The 23,365-nt window shown below is 42.0% G+C and overlaps 1 protein-coding gene across 15 annotated transcripts in view; it reads right to left on the bottom strand.

The window, feature by feature from the left end:
- Positions 1–15,261, bottom strand: part of ZC3H14 (zinc finger CCCH-type containing 14) — a 39,941-nt gene extending 24,680 nt beyond the window's left edge. For 4 of the 15 annotated variants that reach the window (XM_069597240.1, XM_069597247.1, XM_069597242.1 and 1 more), the window contains exons 1-9: positions 15,048–15,244; positions 14,654–14,696; positions 9,493–9,607; positions 7,156–7,196; positions 6,530–6,725; positions 5,660–6,089; positions 4,962–5,122; positions 4,391–4,491; positions 2,882–3,037 (exon numbers count right to left, since the gene is read on the bottom strand). In XM_069597240.1, the coding sequence (XP_069453341.1) occupies positions 2,882–3,037; positions 4,391–4,491; positions 4,962–5,122; positions 5,660–6,089; positions 6,530–6,725; positions 7,156–7,196; positions 9,493–9,584 (1,177 nt within the window). In that variant the 5' untranslated portion in view covers positions 9,585–9,607; positions 14,654–14,696; positions 15,048–15,244. Of the gene's footprint in view, positions 1–2,881; positions 3,038–4,390; positions 4,492–4,961; positions 5,123–5,659; positions 6,090–6,529; positions 6,726–7,155; positions 7,197–9,492; positions 9,608–14,653; positions 14,697–15,036 lie in introns of all 15 variants that reach the window. The other 11 variants (XM_069597239.1, XM_069597246.1, XM_069597244.1 and 8 more) reach the window with 8 other exon arrangements.
- Between the last annotated feature and the right edge of the window lie 8,104 nt (positions 15,262–23,365).

The following is a 23,365-nucleotide window of genomic DNA, read 5'->3' as shown; positions in this document are numbered from 1 at the left end:
CACCCTTTCATGGCAAACCAAAGGGAAAAAGGTGGAAGCAGTGACAGATCTCTCTGGCTCTAAAATCACTGCAGATGGTGACTTCAGCCACGAAATTAAAAGACGCTTGCTTCTTGGAAAGAAAGCTACTGACAAACCAGTGTATTAGAGAGCAAAGACATCATTTTGCCAGCCAACGGCTGTATAGTCAAAACGATGGTCTTTCCAGTAGTCATATACGGATGTGAGAGTTGGACCATAAAGAAAGCTGAGCGCCAAAGAATTGATGATTTTGAACTGTGGTGTTGGAGGAGACTCTTGAGAGTCCCTTGGACTGCAAGGAGATCCAACCAGTGCATCCCAAAGAGGATCAGTCTTGGGTATTCATTGGAAGGACTGATGCTGAAGCTAAAGCTCCAATACTTTGGCCACCTGATGCGAAGAGTCAACTCATGGGAAAGACCCTGATGCTGGGAAAGATTGAAGGCAGCAGAAGAGTGAGACAGAGAATGAGATTGTTGGATCCAATGGACATGAGTCCGAGTAAACCCCGGGAGATGGTGAGGGACAGGGAGGCCTGGTGTGCTGCAGTCTATCGGGTCGTGAAGAGGCAGACACGACTTGGTGACCGAACAACAAGCCACCCCACTAGCCTCCCTCCATGTACTCCTATCCACAAGGAATTAATATCTAGTTTGTGATTTTATTATACAAGTACACATACCCAGACACGACACCTTACCCTTGTCCCTTGCATTTTTTATGTCTACTGACATATGTAATGCCCCCAAAGCTACATTCTGCCTGCTGCACACTCACGGCCTCAGCATTTCCTGCCAGCTGACTGCTGGGCCAGAGGCTTATCACTCAGGTTCACCTTCTCCAGCAAGACTAGGGTCGTCTTTTATTCTTTCATCAGGAGGCACAAAATAGTGGATTTTCACTTTTAAAAGTTTTAGTAGCCATATCAGTGCCTAGATTCACTAATTCACTGTTAGTTGGGGGGGAGGGGGGGGACTACTATAATTCTGTCATTTTGTTTTCACTTCTAAGCTGAAATAATTTTAAAAGATGCTCCCTTAATCTACTATATCAAAAAGGATAGCAAATACTTTCGATTTTAAGTTGTGTGGATTTCATCATCTGTTGCAACTGTTCAACTCTGTGGCTGTAGTAAGAGAGCCACAGACCATACATAAATAAATGGACATGGCTCAGTTTGATAAAATGTCACTTACAGAAACAAGTACTAACTCCTGTACAACTCTGTCACCCTGTGGTACCAACCTTAAAGGAAAGAAAGCATAAATGCTCAATTTTACTTCTCTGGTTCTCACGACAGTGAATTAGTATCTATTATTCTCCAAAAGGACCATTTAAGGGTTTACTTGGAGAAGGAAACGGCAACCCACTCCAGTATGCTTGCCTGGTGAATCCCAAGAAGAAGGGAGCCTGGCAGGCTATAGTCCATGGAGTCCAAAGAGTTGGACACAACTTAGCAACTATACCACCACCACCACCACCACCAAGGGTTTACTTAAAAATACCACCATGGGGGGGGGGGGGGGGAATCATGAAATCACATATTCAAATCTGTTTGAAAGTGAAAGTGAAGTCACTCAGTCGTGTCCGACTCTTTGCGACCCAATGGACTGTAGCCTACCAGGCACCTCCCTCCGTGGGATTCTCCAGGCAAGAAAGAGTACTGGAGTGGGTTGCCATTTCCTTCTCCAGGGGATCTTCCCAACCCAGGGATCGAACCCAGTTCTCCCCATTCCAGGCTGACGATTTAACCTCTGAACAGACTCCAATTTACCGCAAATCCTTAACTAAAGCTCAAATCCCAGCTTCCACTGCTTTAAACAAATTGGCACATTTATAATTTGAATGAGTACCTACTGGCTATTCTCAGGGTTTTCCCATTTTCAGGACCATGATTTATTGGAACCACACATATGGACACGGCAAACTGCACACCCTAGGTTAAGGACTTTAAAAAAAAAAAAAGGAAAGAGAAGGGACAAATATAAAATGGAAACGTAAGGTTTCATGAAACAAGTAAATCTGGGAGGACCCTGGAACAATTTAAAGGACCCAACTGAGGAGGAATAAAAAAATATACTCCAGCATTATGGAAGTATTAAGTCACAATTAGCACGCAGCTTTGGCGGAGTTTTTCATACAAGAGGGAAAGAACTAGAGTCTTTCCTAATGGGAACAGAAGAAATGGGGTAAAAAAGCAGTGGAGAAGGGCTGCGCAGGCCCGGGGGCAGATAATGAACGAAGCTGCCGAAAGGCCAAGCTGCTGGCATCAGTCCTGGACGATGCAGAGTGGGAGGAGGAGCCAGAAATGCTCTCACAAAGGAGTTACAGGATCAGAGTCACACTTAGATAGGAGAGTCTGTGCAAGAGTTGGGGGTGCGGGGCTGAGAGAAAGAAAGCAAAAAGATTAGCTGGAAGCATGTAAGACCCAAGGGGATAAACTAGTACAACCGGGACAATGAGGCAGCTCTGACAGGTCAGAGACATGATGCTCAGAAAGGGGAGATTTAAAGACAAGACTTCAAGTTCAAGAACAGGGGTGGGATTACCAAAAAGGAAGGAAGAGCACAGGCGCCCACGTAACTAGAGACTGGCAAAATGCCGAAAGAGCTGGGTGACTGGATTCAGGGGAATTCACGAGACTATTCTTTCCACTTTTGAGAACACTAAAAATTTCCCCAATAATATGCTTTTTTAAATTCTGAAAAGTGTACAGACTTCCCTCATGGTCCCTTTTTCTATTCATGGGCCTACTGAGCCCTTTTCTCACAGCATAACCACGATTTCATAAATACTCACTGGAAAATATGTGATGTCTTGCGAAAAATAGTAGAAAATGAAACACCATTTAAACTATTACCTTGACTTTTGTCTATATTATCTCCTTTTGCTTCCTCTTCTTTAATAGGAGAACTTATCCTGGGGACTCTGCCTTGTCCCTGGACCATTTCTGCTAGCAATTCTTCCTGAGAAGTTCGAGTTCTGGGAGCAACTGGAAGTGTCTGTTTCTGTGAGACTTTTACATAAAAAGCAAAAAAAAGAAGGAAATGCAAATGAAGTGATATATCAAAACTCAACAGTGAGTATCACATTAAACGTAAACACCTCCTTGGGTTTAGAATATATGAGTTGTTAGAAACAGTTCATAGATACCTCATGTTCCCTTTCAATACTCTTAGTTACCCATGCTTATATAAAAAACATCTATACATCTTAAACTATATGCAATAAATACACTGCAGCTCACATGTGTTGTTAACCATATGCAGTCTGGGTTCTGCTTCATGGTTGTACAATAATTTCAAATTATAATCTAGATAGCGTGAATAAAAATTTCAGTGCTACGTCTCAAAAATCTTTGAGACTCTCTCCAATTACAAAAGTAGGAAATTTCAAGTTCACAGTGATATCTAAATTTCTCACCATTCGAAATACTCAATATTGCTGACAGACCAAAAAAGAAAATGTAAACAGAGGAATTGTTATGTCAAGTTGGCCTTTACCTAATAATTCAAATGCTGTTTATGTTCAGGGTTAAATTAGGGATGAAAAGAAGTAAGGGTACAAATGACTACCAGGCTTGAAAGTTGCTAGCTTACAGTCTACTTCGTATTAAGAAAGGGTCACACACAGAGACGCGAAAGAGAACAGAAAAGCAGAAAAATGCTAAAACGACAGTCATCAAATCCGCAGCAAAAGTAAAAATTAAAAAATGTAGAGTGCATAACCATTACAGCTTATTAGCAGAAAGTTCTGCACACTAGATACAGCACGCAGGGCACAGAGCACCAAGCCTGATGGCAATACGACGCCCGTCATTCGGTTACATTTTAGGACGAGCTTCCTGTAACATATTATAGCTCATTCTTCTCCTCTGTTTTAAAAACGTGTTAATACTTTATAATCTTCCATAAAACCATTTAGTACTTCCACTAGGACTGGGGCAAGAACATGAGTCAATTCTCTGCCTCATATTCCATTAACAGGTTATACTGAAAGGAGAGAAACCAACTTGTTCATATGCTACACAAATCTTTCTAATTCCAACCGATTTTGGATCCTGCTCCCTTTCATACAACATAAATTTATATCTAATGTTGGCTATAATGCTATGAACATGAAAATCTCTCATTTACCAAAATTCCTTTTAAGATTTCTATTACATATTTTACCCTCATTAGAAAAAGGGAACAAAAGGCATCACAGCTGCTCAAAGAACCAAGCTCTACTGGCGGCTGAGAGCTTCTCACAGTGGCCTCATCCCCTTTTAACCACCCTCGCCTCGGCCCTACCTTTACCCGGCATCTTCATCACCACTTGCGGAGCAATCATCTACAGCTTACTTGGGAATTATAGACATTCAAATTACCTGTAGAATAGTTAGTTGTTTTTGTTACAGATTCTTGAGCTTCAGATATAGCCTTTAAAATTAGATTCTTGTTAGCTTGTTTAGAAGGTGGAAGTGAAGGTCTGAAAAAGAAAGGCATTTTAACTGAACTACAGATTGGAATTCTTTACATGCTAGCCATCCATGGTATCTTTACTACAGCCTTCTCTCGTCTGAAACAGACTAGCTGTAGTCTTTAGGAAATACCAACTGGATTGGAACCTTATAACTTCTCAAACAACAAATTTGGATTAGCTTTCCTCCCACCCATGTCACAGGCTTTAACGGAAAAGATTATCAGTGGAAAAGTCATGTGTGTGTGCTGGTCACTCAGCCATGTCCGACCCTGCAACCCCAGGCTCCTCCGTCCACGGGATGCTCCAGGCAAGAACACTGGAGTGGGTCGCCATGCCCTTCTCCAGGGGATCTTCCCGACCCAGGGATGGAAAAGTCTTACATGGGATTAAATCTGTATTTTCATGATATCCTCTTCAAGAAACCCAGAAGACTCTGTCAGGCAATGAAACGTTAGTTTACAGACGTGCCCAGGTACCTCCGCTCAGGTTTCGCAGGCACTGACACACTGCTGGAGATGCTTCCTGTGCGGGACCCACAATCGTCGTCTTCCTCCTCCTCTTCTCCGTCGTGACTGAACTTTTTCACTTTAACAACTGAACTTACCACAGGCAACTTTCTCTTCCGAAAGTTTTCTTCCTGCAATCATATAAATTCCCACTTATCTAGTCTCAGAAGACAAAAGTTCTGCTACAGAGTACTTAATAAAGAAGCAGCCAAGCAATATTAAGGATTAAGTTCATGGGCTATTTCCCTGCTTTCTTATAGAAATAAAAGTAATCTCTCTAATAATCAATCTTAAGCTACAGCAAAAAGTGCTTTACTGCCCTTCATAGATGGCAGCGTACAGTACTGCTGAGGATGCCAGTAAAGTGGGAGTTCCTCAATTGCTTACTATAGCCATGAAGGATCTAAAATTGACCTAAAATCCTCCCAAAATTATACCGTAAGGTTAAAGCTATCTCGAATGTCAGCATCCTAGGAAAATAAACAAGATGCAAGATATCTGTAGAAGCCAGTTGTGGAGAGGAGAATGTGACTGGTGTACTATGCTGAGCAGCTCAGAGATCAGTTTAGAACAAACTTCCAATATATGATGTTATTTCATATACAACTTACTATTAAGAACTGACCATTTTCAGCACAACAGTTCAGAATTCAAAAGTATATACAAACCTCAATACTCATCTTTTCTGCGTTGCTTCTGAAGAAGGGACTGTAAGTCTCTTCTAAGCTGTTAAGCACTTCTGGCTCACACAAGCGTCCTGTTTCATACACCCGGCTGCTCTGAACATCAAGCTGCTTGGCAGCATGAACACTGTTTTGCTGCTGCTGAAACTGCAGCCTGTTTAGATGAGCACCACCGTCTGTGTTTCGAGTTGCAGGTGGTCGATAGATTTCAATAGAAGGGCGAGAAGAACCGTATGTAAGTGTCACTGTAGTTTTTTTCTGAGATAAGGGATTCTCCTGCACAAAATTGAGGTCTTCATCAATGAGATCATCTGGTTCTGGCTTAATATCAATCACATCTTCAGAGGGTGCTAGCTCCCTCAAAGGTTTCACTGTGGACATTAGTCGGGTTGCAGCTCCATCATCGTAACTCTGTCTGTTAAAAAATGAAAACAAAACCAAAAAGGCTGTGTTACTAGTTTAAAGCAGCATCTTCCACTATTCAAAGACTAGTCAGATACATCTCAATGAAAAAGTATAGAAAAGAACTTTATATATTCTATTAGTGGATTCCTGTCAATGTATGGCAAAACCAATACAGTACTGTAAAGTAAAAAAATGAAATTAAAAAAAAAAAAACTTTATGTATTCTATTAAAAACTACTATTAAATTGCATTCTTTTTTAACTTTGATTGACTACGTTTTATGCAAAATATAATCATTCTTTGGTCTTATCCTTATTTTATTCCAAAAAACTGCTCCCAACCATTTGTTTCCAAAAATGTCTGAAAACAGCAACTTAAAAGACATATTAACTAATGTAAATAAAATGTCACACACACCCATCTGCCCATAGGTCTACACAACACTCTTACCTGACATTAGTGGCTTTCTGCTCCTGAGAACTTGTAGAAACTCTGGACTCTTTTTTTTCAGGTCTAGTACTAGAAACTGCAAGAGGCGGCACTGCAGCTTCGTGCCTTCTCTCATCTCCTCGACTGAAACTGCTCTTGTTTGAAGGTACGGTACCATCAAAGAGGTTGGTATCAGAAGACTTCAGACTAGAGGGGTCTAGAAAGAAAAATACATGGTCCCTTTAAGCTATAGTGATTACTTAAAGGCAATAAATATGTGTGTTTGACAACATATTTAATGGCTGAATATTATTCCATAGTGATATAAATTTACCCATTTATTATTACTGCACTTTTAAGTAATTTTCAGCACTGAAACATCCATGAAGCTAAATCATTGTGCACATCTATAATTATTTCCTTAGGATAAACTGCCACGTTTCCCTTTCTTTACTTAAACTGTCTTCAAATTATATTAAATTTTTGCTCTTAATTCATAAAAACGTGTGCTTCCTTAAAAAGTTCAAATAAACTACTTTTTTCAAATTCATGGGTTTTTTCCCCAAAGCAGTATAAATAACTTTTGAAAAACAATCACATTATAGCAAATTCCAGAAAAACCCAAACATGATTTTTATAAACCTTACCGGTTGTTACAGAACGAAGTTTATCTAATACACCGTGAAGCCTAAAAGAAAAAAACAAACCCAAAATGTTAAAGCTTCCTTTTATCACGAAAGACTGGATTTCTTTCAACTGTCACTCTAAATCTGACATTACAGGTCAATTCTTCAGTTAAATACTGATAAATGGTATTAAAAGAAAGTTTTACATTTAAAAAAAAAGCCTTTATATAAACACTGTAGGATAATAAAAAAAAATCTTATTTTTTTCATCACTATTTTTGTCATCTGCTGCTGCTACTGCTAAGTTGCCTCAGTCATGTCCGACTCTGTGCGACCCCAGAGACGGCAGCCCACCAGGCTCCCCCGTCCCTGGGATTCTCCAGGCAATAACACTGGAGTGGGTTGTCATTTCCTTCTCCAATTTTTGTCATCTAGTCTCTGCAAAAATAAAGGTAAATATATCATCTGACCACACAGTCTTGGTCCACAGGAATAGTATTTTGTTTCAAAAGGACGAAAGATTCAAGGTAGTTTATGACAAAATAAGACAAAATACCATAAATATGTAATAGAACATTGCTAAAATTGTTGAAAGCAGTTTATTTTTTATCTACTTAGATGGTGTCTAGAAGAACCTAATTCTGTGGAGGTGAAAAACTTAAATTCAAAATTACTGCATCATCATTTTACTGTATTATTTTCGAAACTAATGCTGTAAACAAACCACCATCTCACTTATAATCTATTTTAGTAGTTAGGTACAAGGCAAATTTGCCTAACAATCCTTCTAGGAGGCCGTGCCTTCTGAAAATATTATAACAATGTTTCACCCAGATCCCAGTCAAATGCCACTGTCCCCTAAGACACAGTTATTGCAGGGCTCCAAAGAATAAGAATAGTCTGTTTGTGGCTGGTGTTGATGGACGCTTAAGAAAGCAAAGTGTCAAAATAGAGACACCATTACTTTTATCAGAACATGTTAAAGAATTAAAATTTATGGTAAAATGAAAGAGTTGAACTGATTTTAAATTCAAATTTAGTTCACAGTTTACGTAAGAAATTTGTCTTACTCCCTCAAGTTATCTGAGAAAGGATCTTCTAGGTCAATCTCCCGTATTAGTGGGACTCAAAAGTGATCCAAATGTTGAACCAAAAGTCCAGTCATAAAAAACGTGCATGAAACAAAACAAGGACCTGACCTGCTGAAGGCTTTAATCAAAAAAAAAAAAAAAGGCAATACTCATGATAACCTTAATTTCCCCAGTCAAAAGCACCACAACCTCCCTTAGGCTTTTGGTAAACTCTGAGGACAAACTGCGGTAAGTGGGTTAAGTCACCCACACTGCAGGAGCTCATGGACCAAAACGTTCCCTGAATGTACACTGCACTCAGGGTTCTTCAAAAATGTGTAATATAAACCCAGAGAATTCTGTGTGGGATTTCAAGAAAGCTTCATGATAGCTTTAAAGGATAGAGATGCCTGCTGGGGCAGAAACACCTTTAAGAGGAGCTCTGGTTTAATGGCGAGTCAATCAGTTTCACGCCCCTCCTCATTGCCTCTCTCATCGCCCAGTCTCTTGCTATTCCAATTAAGCCACCCAACTGTGCTCAGGCAACTTTGCTCCATCGCCACTCACTCCTGCTGAACAGGTGGTTCCCAGCTTACCTGAGTCCTTCCTGCTCTGCTCTCCGCCACATCGCTACCCTCCCCAGCTCTCGCCCTCCCTCGAGCCTGACACAAGACCTGGTCTCCCTTCTTAAGCTGGCACGCATGCTTTCAGCCAGTGTGCTCAACCAAAGCAACGTGCGGTTTGAAAAAGAACACTGAAACACTATAGTATTCACTTACATTTGAACACAAAGCCCATTTCAAAACTTCAAACTTAAAAAAAAATGATTTGCAACTTTGTAAAAAAACTTTGCCCCCTAGATTATTAGCTCATTGGAGAAAGCAATTTAGGAAGCCAACCGAGTCCAAAAAACAACTGTAACTGGTTTTGGTGGAGGAAAAGGAATGATAAAACGCTGAAGTTTAAAAAGAGACAGCAGCTACAGTCAACACATACTGAGGACTTGCTATGGGCCAGGCACAGCTGTAAGCACATGCATTAGCTCATCTAATTTTCACAGCCACCCCATAAAGGTTGATTTACTATTCCCATTTCATGGATGGAAAAACCAAGGAAACAGGCAGATTCAACCTTGGCAGTCTGGCTCCAGAGGCTGTGCTCTCAACGCTCACAACCTACCTCACAAGGCTAAATCTGACTTTCCTGTCAAGAACCACGTTGCAGACAGAACACCTGCTCTTGGCTCAAGCCAAAGTTTGTTCTGAGGGGTAAATATTCAGAAACATACCATACGGTGAATCGAATTGTGTTGTTCCCTAGAAACAGGGACAGGTCCTCTGTCATTTGGTCCTGACTTTTCTTGTTGGCCACCATCACCATAATGTAATCAGGAAGTTCTTCATCTATTTAAAAGGAAAAGTATATAAAGACTTTTTATGCTTTCCTTAGTATTTTCTTCTACTTGAAGTTGACGTCCTTGAAGATATAGACGCAGCTCTAAGAATACCTCAGCTCTACTGGAATTATGATAGTTTAAATGTATAGCTTTCTCTTTATTCCACATGTATTTATTTGAATTACTAGAGGAACAGAATTAGGAATAACTAATGAACACTTATACAACTAGACATTCTGAATCACAGTATCAAGCTTGAGAGAGCATTTGCTTCTTTTCATCTTTTTAGTAATGCTCATTAATTTCAGAAACGCTTCCAGAAAGCATAGTGGACATTTCTCAAGAATAATACTGAGTTCTGTTTAGTTCTATATTTCAAAATGACACTCATTTTTCAAGGAACACCTTTATCCTTGGTAAAGGCATATTTCAGTTAGAGTAACAAACTGGCAGAAACATCAAGTAAACTAACATGATCCCAAAATTCTACATCATTTAAAAAATTATATCTTAAAAAGATTAAATAATTTCCACTCAACTCATTGTTTCATTCTTACATCCTCCTAAGAGACCAAAAACAAAACAAACCACCACAGTAAAAACAAAGCAAAAGCCATTTATCAGGAACTCTGATCCCTACCAAAACCAATTATTTTAGATTCTTTAACACCTTAAATATTCATAACATTTCTATGTAGGCAGGAAGGTTCATTTCAGAAGTACTATCAGACATTTGTTTCAAGAATATCAAAAAATCTAGTTCAAGAAAAGCACAAATATAATGTGAAAATCGATCTACAAATGGAAACAGGAATCAGAATACTTGCTGCCAGCATGCAAGTCAACCTGAGGATAAAAGCCAGAACAAGCAGCCATTCATTACTTTCTTTGTAAAGTACCGAAAGGCTCGACTGCTTTCTGGCAACTTTAGTCAAGAAGCCTCCTCCCTTATTTACGCAAAGTGTCCCTACCACAGGCCGCCATTGGTAACCCAAAAAAGGAAAACAAGCTGGAGTGCTGTGGCAGTCTTGACACTTTTTCTCCCTCATAAAGTCACTAATGAAAACAAATAGGCTGTTTTCTGACACGACAGTTTGCATTTAACAAAATTTTACATAAATGAGATGAGTGATTGCTCTGGCACATGGTGGGACATGGAAAGATGAGAGGGAGGGATACAAAGGAGCTCCAAGAAAATCCAAAAGGAAACTTTGGGAGTGATGGATATGTTTATTAGTTCGATTATGATGTATTCGTATCAAGACACAGCAAACTACACTTTAAATGGCTGGTTATGGTATACAGTTATATTTTAACAAAAATGTTAGAAATTCATAATACCGTTCTCTTAGATTCAAAATGAGACATATTTAAGATAATGAAAAGTAAATGTGTTCATGATACATTCCTACAAAATTCTAATAGGATTTGCAACATCATCTGAAATTTACGTAATGAAAAGCTGCAAAACGCTGAAGGTTTCTGCCAGAGTATACGTCTAAAATGTAAACTGAAAGTTGCTCTGAGTTACAACTGCCACCTCCCTGAAGCATTCCATTTTGGACAAACACATGAATGAAACCGTATCAACTCTTAACAAAAAGTTGTTCACTTTTGTATCCCACTCAATGGTTTGAAAACAGATACTCAAATATTTACTAAAGGATCATTCCCATAACCTTAAAGGTTTTAGGATTCTAACACAAAGAAAGGGATTAGAAAGTTACTCTTTTCAGGAAAATTATGCATATACATACAAATAATTAAGTAGCTAATTGTAAATGAATAACATATCAGTTCAGTTCAGTCGCTCAGTTGTGTCCGACTCTTTGCGACCCATGAACTGCAGCACACCAGGCCTCCCTGTCCGTCACCAACTCCTGGAGTTTACCCAAACCCATGTTCATTGAGTCGGTGATGCCATCCGACCATCTCAGCCTCTGTCATCCCCTTTTCCTCCTGCCCTCAATCTTTCCCACGTCAGGGTGTTTTTATTTAAAATTTTTATTTAAATATCTTTTTATTTAAAATATCTAATGATGATCCCTGCTCACCCACTTAATCAACATTTATGAAAAAAATTAGGCACTCTGCTAGGCCACTGGGACACAACCAATATGATGTCTCTGCCCTCAGGAAACATCCAGTTAAGAAGCAGAGGCAAACAAGCTGAGAAGCTGTGCTGACCTGTTAGCTGGCACAGATCAGTTCTACAGAAGCATACAGCAGTGACTCCTGTTCTTCTGTTAGCTCATCAAGTTTCTATTATAAGTAATAACAGAAACATCAAGGACCAGGAAGACTTGAGTTCTTAGGTCTTGTATCTGCTGCTGACCAAGCTTATTTAGCTCTCCCAAGATATTTCATTTCATTATTTATAAAAAGAAGTAAATTACTTGCCATCCACACTTCAGCATTGTGTTCAGGTAACAGAAATGTACGAAAATACTTTCAAAACTATAAAATATATGGTCTCTCTACTACATTTCACATTGGACTATGGCAAGTTTGTAATCAGCTTTTTAAGAGGCTTAAAATTCTTGTTGAGATTTTTTAAAAATGATCAGAATCGTCACTATGATTGTCAACCCAATTAACATGTCTTTATGCTTTCATGTGCTACAATTAAGAAGGTTCTCACTGCAGGTTTTCTGTGGGTTTCTTTTTGAGTTATATCAAGCTCCTGGCACAAAGCTGGCATCCATTAAATGTTGAATTAATAAAAGAATAAATCAGTGCTGGTTCAGCTTCATCTTTAACCTCTAGGTCTCAATTTTCTTATCTGTTAAATTCTAATAACAATCTTGACAACAAATAATTAGTATGTGGCCAACCATCTGGTCTCAGGGCCCCCTTTATACCACTGAAAATTATTGATGATCCCTAACAGTTTTTATTCATGTGCGTGTATCTACTGATATTTACCATACTAGAAACTAAAACTGACAATTTTTTATCAATTCATTTAAAATAACATACCTATCCCGTTAACAATAAAACCATTTATATGAATAGTATATTTATCAGTAACTAAATTTTCCAAAAGAAAATGCAAAAAATACATTTTTATAAATTTCTTAAACATCTGGTTTAATTCTAATTTCTACTTTTGCATTTAATCTATTGTATGTTCTACATGAAGAATGTGAAGAAAATCTGATCTCATAAGATATGCAATTGAAAAATGAATATCTTAGTAGCCTTTTCAGAAAATGTGGATATTTTTCTGCGACGCTACACCAAGTCAACAAGCAGTAGTTTTTTCAAGGTTAGCAGCAATACAAAAACAAAACTTTATCACTGACTTTTTGTACTTTGTTACACGAAAATCCATTGATCCATCCTGTACTTTGAATTTTTTTATCCCTGTGCAATTTTAAAACATCTTGCATTGGTCATTTGAAAACATAATGGTCTGTGAGCTATACAAACCACTGCTGTGGTGGATACTTTTCATTATTCAGCATAAAAGAATCACTTGCTGATATTATCACACTGTCAAACTTAGAGGAAGACACAAATTTTCTGAAATTCTGATTTTCATCTGAAAGCTCAACCCTTGTCACCGGCAACAAAGTCTATTAATTCTTTATCTTTGCTCACTTTCAAGAAAATGTCTGCCAAATACCCCAATGTATGGAACTAGCATGTCAGTCCTTCTTGGAAGTTAAAAATGATGTTCTAAAGGGTAAAGTGGGGGGAGGAGATAGATAAATTTTAAGTATGTGATTAACACAAACCAACTACAACATATAAAATAAATAAGCAACAAGGATTTGCTGTAGAGCCCAGGGAACTATGAAGTTTTTTAACAGTGTGCAATGGAAAATAATCTGAAAAAAGTACATAATTGAATCACTGTGCTATATGCTTAAAGTTAACACAATCACAATGTTGTATATCAACTGAACTTAAAAGAAAAAAAAAAAAATCCATGAAAAAAAATGGCTAGTTCAGTTCTCAACCCAATCATACAAATTTGTTTCAAGACAATCCATCATGCTTCTGTATGGCAGAAACACTTTTGAGTACTCCCTATTTCCTAACACTGCATATTAAAAAGATGTAATCAAAGAGAAGGTTTAAAAGAATATTTTACTTTATCACTTATCTTAAGTGAAACTAGCCTTTTTTTTTTCTTTGCAATTGCAAGTGGAAGGGTGGTGAAGAATATGATGATTTCTTGTGACCTTTAGTGTGAGATGCTGATTCGGGCTAAGGTACCTGTAATTTCAGTCACCGCTTTTACACAATCCAAATGCCAGCACAGTGAAAATGGCCAATACCTTCCTTGTCAGTACTAATATGAAAATAATTTTGACTTCAGAGACTCTTGGGGTCTCCCACACCTCGACAATCACTATCATGAGTGTAAGCTATTATTTCTATAGGAGGCACCGGCTTTGGAGCCAAACAGACCCAGGTCTCAATGTATAAAACCCTGCTCAAATCAAGCACTCAAAGCCTCAGTTTCCTTGCTTGTGTAATTCAGGATGTTACCACTTACCTTTCACCGTTCTCCTGGGGATTACGGTGACCTAATGCATATAAAACAATTTTAAGCACAGTGCCTGGCCCAGAGTCGACACTCAAATTACAAAACGTTAAAAAAAAAAAAAAATGAAAAGAGCCTACTGTGGGGAGCTAAAAAAAAAACCGACAGGAAAAAATACAAAGAGACCCGAAAGTTAACCTCAACGAACCATGACAGAGGCAAATGCCGAAAAGCATTCACATGCAAAATAGTAACCTAGGAAAATAAAAATCAAATAAACACGAAGGAAAACATGACAGAGCCTCAACAGAAGATAAACAATTTCAAACAATGTGTTAGAAAGGAATTTGGGGGACGGCACAAAAAGACAGACACACAACACGCTGCCCGGAGAGCCGTCAATGACGAGACCTAGGAAAGCAAAAGCAACCAGGGGGGATGAGGTCTGAAGGTAAAAAGGGCGTCTGTCCAAAATCAAAGGTCTGACAGGAAAAATGCGGTCACTCGAAATTAAACTCGCCGAACGCGCCACAGTCTGTTAAGCTAGTAACAACTTACCGACGTACGCTCCTAATTCTTGCAATTTCCCCTTAATGGCACTCTGAGGGCGAAAAGACAGACAAACGTGTGAGAGACCGGCGGCCCCGGGGACGCAGCCCGGCCGCGGCTCGCAGGCGCCCGGCCGCCCCGCGCAGGCCCCCCGCCCCGGCTCCGGCCGCGCCCCCGCGCCCCCCGCCGCTCCCTCCTCTCGGCGGCCGCGCTCCCCGAGGCCGCGGCTGCGCCCAGGCCCGCGGCGGCCCGGCAGGAGTGCTCCAGCGACGAGCAGGCCGCGGCGCCCGCGCCGGGCCCACCGCCCCCGTTACTCCTGACGACCGCGAAGCGCCGGCCCGCCGCCGCCCGGCCTCCCGCCTCGGCCCCTCCCGCGCCGACGCGGGTCTCACCCGGATCTTACGGCTGATCTCCGTGCCGATCTCCATGGCTCCGCGGCGGGAAGCGGCGGGCACTGCGCGGCGTCCCGCGGACCAGGGGCCCGGCGCCGGCTTCCTCGCCCGCAGCCAGACCGCCACCGCCGCTCCCGGCCGCGCGCCCTGCGTGACCCGCCCCCACAGGCTCGAGCCCCGCCGCGCGCGCCTGCGCCTGCGCCTGCGCCTGCGCACTGGGGGCCCGCGGGGCGTGCGCCCTGGCGCCCTCTGCTGGGGCGCGGAGAGCGGCGGCCCGCCCTTTCCCCCGCCTCTGCAGGCACGTGGGTGACTTTCCGACCTTCCCTTTCCTCGCCCACACTCCCTGTTGGAATTTAAGTACGTTTAGCATATTCAATTCTGAAAGAGATGGGAATACCAGACCACCTAACCTTCCTCTTGAGAAATCTGTATGCAGGTCAGGAAGCAACAGTTAGAACTGGACATGGAAAAACAGACTGCTTCCAAATAGGAAAAGGAGTACCTCGAGGCTGTATATTGTCACCCTGCTTATTTAACTTCTATGCAGAGGACATCATGAGAAACGCTGGACTGGAAGAAACACAAGCTGGAATCCAGATTGCCGGGAGAAATATCAATAACCTCAGATATGCAGATGACTCCACCCATGGCAGAAAGTGAAGAGGAGCTAAAAAAACCTCTCAATGAAAGTGAAAGAGGAGAGCGAAATAGTTGGCTTAAAGCTCAACATTCAGAAAAGGAAGATCATGGCATCCGGCCCCATCACTTCATGGGAAATAGATGGGGAAACAGTGGAAACAGTGTCAGACTTTATTTTTTGGGGCTCCAAAATCACTGCAGATGGTGACTGCAGCCATGAAATTACAAGACGCTTCCTTTTTGGAAGAAAAGTTATGACCAACCTAGATAGCATATTCAAAAGCAGAGATATTACTTTGCCGACTAAGGTCTGTCTAGTCAAGGCTGTGGTTTTTCCTGTGGTCATGTATGGATGTGAGAGTTGGACTGTGAAGAAGGCTGAGCGCTGAAGAATTGATGCTTTTGAACTGTGGTGTTGGAGAAGACTCTTGAGAGTCCCTTGGACTGCAAGGCGATCCAACCAGTCCATTCTAAAGGAGATCAGTCCTGGGTGTTCTTTGGAAGGAATGATGCTGAAGCTGAAACTCCAGTACTTTGGCCACCTCATGCGAAGAGTTGACTCATTGGAAAAGACTCTGATACTGGGAGAGATTGGGGGCAGGAAGAGAAGGGGACGATGAGATGGCTGGATGGCATCACCAACTCCATGGACGTGAGTCTGAGTGAACTCCAGGAGATGGTGATGGACAGGGAGGCCTGGCGTGCTGTGATTCATGGGGTCGCAAAGAGTTGGACACGACTGAGCGACGGAACTGAACTGAACTGAAGCATATTCAAAAGCAGAGACATTACTTTGCCGACTAAGGTCCGTCTAGTCGTCTAGTCAAGCCTATGGTTTTTCCCATGGTCATGTATGGATATGAGAGTTGGACTGTGAAGAAGGCTGAGTGCCGACGAATTGATGCTTTTGAACTGTGGTGTTGGAGAAGACTCTTGAGAGTCCCTTGGACTGCAAGGAGATCCAACCAGTCTATTCTGAAGGAGATCAGCCCTGGGATTTCTTTGGAAGGAATGATGCTAAAGCTGAATCTCCAGTACTTTGGCCACCTCATGCGAAGAGTTGACTCATTGGAAAAGACTCTGATACTGGGAGAGATTGGGGGCAGGAGGAGAAGGGGACGACAGAGGATGAGATGGCTGGATGGCATCACCGACTCGATGGACGTGAGTCTGAGTGAACTCCGGGAGTTGGTGATGGACAGGGAGGCCTGGCGTGCTGTGATTCATGGAGTCGCGAAGAGTCGGACACGACTGAGCGACTGAAGTGAACTGAACTGAAACGTGCCAGGGAAGGATCCCTGGTTTTGGTGTGAGATCTGAATTTGAATCCAACCTTCACTTGCGGTTTAGAGTGATACTCATCTGGATACTCAGTCTCGAGTCAATTTTCCTACCTGTGATATAGAGGCTGCCTCCCAGCGGTTGCATTATAATCACACTTGGAGGGAAAAATGGAATACCCAGTGCCTCACAGCCAATTCATCACGGTCGTTTCTTTGACGCCACAACTACCCTGGTTCTGTGTCTGGTTCTGCTTCTCTGTTCCCATATCCTTCCGTGGCCTTTTCCCCAAATTCAATCTTAATCTTGCTGCTGCGCTCTGAAATCCCTTTCTTTGGAGAAATCTTTAATTTTCAGGACTTCTACTCTCAGCTTTGTAATGATCATAGTTGAATATTCCATCAGCCTTGTTGTTCACTTGCTCAGTCTAGACTGACTCCTTGAGACCCCATGGACTGCGGCATGCCAGGCTTCTCTGTCCTTTACTAGCTCCTGGAGCTTACTCAAACTCATGTCCATTGACTCAGTGATCTCATCCAATCATCTCATCTGTTGCCTCCTTCTCTTCTTGCCCTCAATCTTTCCCAGCAAGAGGGTCTTTTCCAATGACTCAGCTCTTTGCATCCCGTGGCGAAAGTATTGGAGCTTCAGCTTCAGCATCAGTCCTTCCAATGAATGTTCAGGATAAAGTTCCTTTGAGATTGACTGGTTTGATCTCCTTGCAGTCCAACGGAGTCTCAAGGGAGTCTTCTCCAGCAACACAGTTCGAAAACATGAATTCTTCAGCACTCAGCCTTCTCTATGGTCCGACTCTCATATCCATCAGCCTCGAGTTCTCACCTAAACCCTAGTCCCAAATTCCAGATAAATACAAGCATTTGTGTTTGCTCCAAAGCTAGCACATCAAAACTGAAATCTTCCTCATCTTCCCCTTCCTCCACTCAGATTGGTTTCTGCTCCTGACATTACTGTTTCTATTAATAGCAGTTTAATTTTCCCTGTCCTTGATCATAAAACCTTAGAATCAGATTAAGCATAGAAAGCAGTCTCCCTCCTGCACATATGCTCTTATCTGGAGGTTCAATTAAGGAAGAAGCCCCTTTCAAGCTTGATTAGATTGTAAGCAGAATTAGTGAAGCTTAAGAGTGAGGGTCTCAGCTTTTTCCCAGCTGTCAGGTCACAGATGTTCCTAAACTTCCTTACCATGGCCTTCTCCAACATCGCTGCTCACTAAATCAAGCTTGGAGAGAGAGACTCCGAGCTCAGGGAAGGCCTCAGTCCTTCTTTTAAGGGCTTTTATTTTATTAAATCAGGGTTTCCCAGGTGGCTCAGTGGTAAAGAATTTGCCCGCCAGTGGAGGAGAGAACGAGAGACATGAGTTGAATCCCTGTGTCAGGAAGATCCCCTAGAGGAGGGCGTGGCAGACACTCAAGGATTCTTGCCTGAAAAATCCCATGGACAGAGGAGCCTGGTGGGCTACAGTCCATGGAGTTGCAAAGAGTCAGTCAGTCAGATCACACACACAGTATTCAATATCCAAGGGCCTGACACCCAAACTGTGATTTGGAGTCTTAATTCCATTTGCAAAATTCATCATCCAGAGGACTTCCCTGGTGGCACAATGGTTAAGAATCCTTTCAAAACAGGGCATGCAGATTCTATTTCTGGTCGGGGAACTAAGATCTCACTTACCATGAAGCAACTAGAGAAGCTGAAAGGAAGACCAAGCACTTTCAAAAAAGAAAGAAAGAAAGAAAATCCTTCATCTGTTCCTATTCATTCAGTTCAGTAGAGTTCAGTCGCTCGGTCGTGTCCGACTCTTTGCGGCCCCATGAATCGCAGCACGCCAGGCCTCCCTGTCCATCACCAACTCCCGGAGTTCACCCAAACTCATGTCCATCAAGTCGGTGATGCCATCCAGCCATCTCATCCTCTGTCGTCCCCTTCTCCTCCTGCCCCCAATCCCTCCCAGCATGAGAGTCTATTCCAATGAGTCAGCTCTTCACATGAGGTGGCCAAAGTATTGGAGTTTCAGCTTTAGCATCAGTCCTTCCAAAGAACACCCAGGACTGATCTCCTTTAGAATGGACTCGTTGGATCTCCTTGCAGTCCAAGGGACTCTCAAGAGTCTTCTCCAACACCACAGTTCAAAACGATCAATTCTTCACAGTCCAACTCTCACATCCATACATAACCACTGGAAAAACCATAGCCTTGACTAGACGGACCTTTGTTGGCAAAGTAATGTCTCTGCTTTTGAATATGCTATCTAGGTTGCTCATAACTTTCCTTCCAAGGAGTAAGCGTCTTTTAATTTCATGGCTGCAATCACCATCTGCAGTGATTTTGGAGCCCCCCAAAATAAAGTCTGACACTGTTTCCACTGTTTCCCCATCTATTTCCCATGAAGTGATGGGACCAGATGCCATGATCTTCGTTTTCTGAATGTTGAGCTTTAAGCCAACTTTTTCACTCTCCTCTTTGCTTTTTCACTCTCCTCTTTCACTTTCATCAAGAGGCTTTTTAATTCCTCTTCACTTTCTGCCATAAGGGTGGTGTCATCTGCATATCTGAGGTTATTGACATTTCTCCCGGCAATCTTGATTCCAGCTTGTGCTTCTTCCAGCCCAGTGTTTCTCATGATGTACTCTGCATAGAAGTTAAATAAGCAGGGTGACAATATACAGCCTTGACGGACTCCTTTTCCTATTTGGAACCAGTCTGTTGTTCCATGTCCAGTTCTAACTGTTGCTTCCTGACCTGCATATAGATTTCTCAAGACGCAGGTCAGGTGGTCTGGTATTTCCATCTCTTTCAGAATTTTCCACAGTTTATTGTGATCCACACAGTCAAAGGCTTTGGCATAGTCAATAAAGCAGAAGTAGATGTTTCTCTGGAACTCTTTTGCTTTTTCCATGATCCAGCGGATGTTGGCAATTTGATCTCTGATTCCTCTGCCTTTTCTAAATCCAGCTTGAACATCAGGAAGTTCACGGTTCACGTATTGCTGAAGCCCGGCTTGGAGAATTTTGAGCATTACTTTACTAGCATGTGAAATGAGTGCAATTGTGTGGTAGTTTGAGCATTCTTTGGCATTGCCTTTCTTTGGCATTGGAATGAAAACTGACTTTTTCCAGTCCTGTGGCCACTGCTGGGTTTTCCAAATTTGCTGGCATATTGAGTGCAGCACTTTCACAGCATCATCTTCCAGGATTTGAAATAGCTCAACTGGAATTCCATCACCTCCACTAGCTTTGTTCGTAGTGATACTTTCTAAGGCCCACTTGACTTCACATTCCAGGATGTCTAGCTCTGGGTGAGTGATCACAGCATTGTGATTATCTGGGTCATAAAGCTCTTTTTTGTACAGTTCCTCTGTGTATTCTTGCCACCTCTTCTTAATATCTTGTGCTTCTGTTGGGTCCATACCATTTCTGTCCTTTATCGAGCCCATCTTTGCATGAAATGTTCCCTTGGTATCTCTAACTTTCTTGAACAGATCACTAGTCTTCCCCATTCTGTTGTTTTCCTCTATTTCTTTACATTGATCACTGAGGAAGGCTTTCTTATTTCTCCTTGCTATTCTCTGGAACTCTGCATTCAGATGCTTATATCTTTCCTTTTCTCCTTTGCTCTTCACCTCTCTTCTTTTCACAGCTATTTGTAAGGCCTCCCCAGACAGCCATTTTGCTTTTTCGCATTTCTTTTCCATGGGGATGGTCTTGATCCCTGTCTCCTGTACAATGTCTCGAACTTCTGTCCATAGTTCATCAGGCAGTCTGTCTATCAGATCTAGTCCCTTAAATCTATTTCTCACTTCCACTGTATAATCATAAGGGATTTGATTTAGGTCATACCTGAATGGTCTAGCGGTTTTCCCTGCTTTCTTCAATTTAAGTCTGAATTTGGCAATAAGGAGTTCATGATCTGAGCCACAGTCAGCTCCTGGTCTTGTTTTTGTTGACTGTATAGAGCTTCTGCATCTTTAGCTGCAAAGAATATAATCAGTCTGATTTCGGTGTTGACCATCTGGTGATGTCCATGTGTAGAGTCTTCTCTTGTGCTGTTAGAAGAGGGTGTTTGCTATGACCAGTGTGTTCTCGCTCTCTCTCTCTCTACTAGCCTTTGCCCTGCTTCTTTCCATATTCCAAAGCCAAATTTGCCTGTTACCCAGGTGTTTCTTGACTTCCTACTTTTGCATTCCAGTCCCCTATAATGAAAAGGACATCTTTTTTTGAGTATTAGTTCTAAAAGGTCTTATAGGTCTTCATAGAACCGTTCGACTTCAGCTTCTTCAGCATTACTGTCAGGGCATAGACTTAGATTACTGTGATATTGAATGGTTTGCCTTGGAAATTAACAGAGATCATTCTGTCGTTTTTGAGACTGCCACCAAGTACTGCATTTCAGACTCTTTTGTTGACCATGATGGCTACTCCTATTTATTAGCTGCAGGCAAGTCACAGGTGCTGTCTTAACCTCAAGAGTGTAAACAACAGGGGCAGGAATCTTGAGGCCACCTAAGGTCTGTTGACCACATGGTCCTTCACCTCACAGAATCCTTTTCTTCTTCTGAATTACTATAACATTCGTGGGAACTGCTAATATGACACAAGATCTTTTCTGTGATGTCCATTTGTGGGTATATGTGTGTACATAAGAGCATTTGTCCTCTCTAACAAAAGTATAAACTCCTGATAGATCTGTACTTCTCCCAAATTTCTTTCAGGATGCTGGACATATAGGAAGCACTTACAAAGTGTTTGTAGGATAAAATAATGACCTGAATTACAAAAGCATTCTTCATGGGTAAATCCAATGATCATGCACTCATTCAAAATGTGTGAGAGGCACAGAGCGGAGTGTCTAAGAACAGGAATGCTGGAGCCAGACCGTCTGGGCTTGAATCCCAGGTCTGTCACTCCCTCTGAGGCCTTAGGCAAGTTGCTTATCCCCTCTCTGCCTTAGTTTCCTCATCCGTGACCTAAACGTGATACCAGTTTCTTTCTCACAGAGTCATTATCAGAATGACGTTAATAATCGTGAAGTATTTTGAACTGTGCCTGGTTCATGGGCAGTACTATGGTTGTTGATTAAAAATTAAGCGCCTCCCCTGAGTCAGATGCTGTACTAAGCAGCAGAGCACAAAGATGAGCGAGCCCGAATCCCTGCACCCGAGACACACACAATCCGAAAGACGGGTACGTTGCTTCTCTCTCTTTACCTGCCATTGCGGTACTAAGAATGGAAACACGTGTTTTGCCATTACTGGGCATAAAATCCTTCGTCGATATGTAGATAATATTGAAAGATCATTTTTGGAGTGTTCTTTTTGAAAAACAGAGAATGTTTTCATTAAAACGTATTCAGGATAGGGAAAACTTGTATTAAAATGTGTTCAAGAAAGAGTTGACTTTCAAGACAGTCTATTTAAAATGGCAGAAAGAAACTTGCAAGCTGCTTAAGAACTTGCATATTTAGACCTCAAGAGTCTGTCTGGATTACAGAGGGGACAACACCAGCGAACCGTTGGGGTTCAGTGGTCTGGCACTGCTGCAGTGCCTAAGACACGTTTTCATAAACCACACTGCATCCAGAGGAAGACGAACTTAACGATGCTCGAGAAAAACCACTGGAGAAGCTAGGAGTAGGTGTTCAGCTTGAGAAAGACTAAGCAGGACAATGAGAATTGTTTTCCAGCATGGAAGAGCTCTCTGGTTCAAGAGGAAAAACCTATATTTGCTCTAGGAGATTGGATGAGGACTAGATTTCAATCAATCACAGTTGAGGGCTGTCTGAGAGAAGATGACTAACAAGGGCATTGGTTTTGAAGTCAAAGAGGCCTGAGTACCAACCTCAGCTGCATGGAATCCCTCGTTCTTTCACACCGGCCCCCTAGCATCTCCAGCCTCTGATCAGAGCAGAATTCCAACTGGGTACCGCCCGCCTTTTTGCACATGAGGGGAGAGGAGGTCAGAAGAGGGGTGTCCTTCAGCCTGAAATACTTTTCTCTGTTTTTCTTGGAATGCCTGAAAGATTAGTCACTCAGTTGTGACCGACTCTTTGCAGCCCCATGGAGTGTAGCCCACCAGGCTCCTCTGTCCATGGAATTCTCCAGGCAAGAATACTGGAGTGGGTGGCCATTCCCTTCTCCAGGGGATCTTCCCCAACCCAGGGATTGAATCTGAGTCTCCTGCATTGCAGGCAGATTCTTTATCATGTGAACCACCGGGGAAGCCTAGTGAACTTACATTTGTCCTTCCAGACTCAGCCGGAAGCTGATCATAGCGATAAACCAGATATTCCCACTCCACTTAGAACAGTGGTCGCCAAACTTTTTGGCACCAGGGACCGCTTTCATGGAAGACAATTTTCCCACAGCCTGGAGCGGTGGAGGGGTGGAAGGGGC

The sequence above is a fragment of the Ovis canadensis genome, chromosome 7 (assembly GCF_042477335.2).
Source record: "Ovis canadensis isolate MfBH-ARS-UI-01 breed Bighorn chromosome 7, ARS-UI_OviCan_v2, whole genome shotgun sequence".
Lineage (NCBI taxonomy): Eukaryota > Metazoa > Chordata > Mammalia > Artiodactyla > Bovidae > Ovis > Ovis canadensis.
This window is presented reverse-complemented; position numbering and strand designations above follow the sequence as displayed.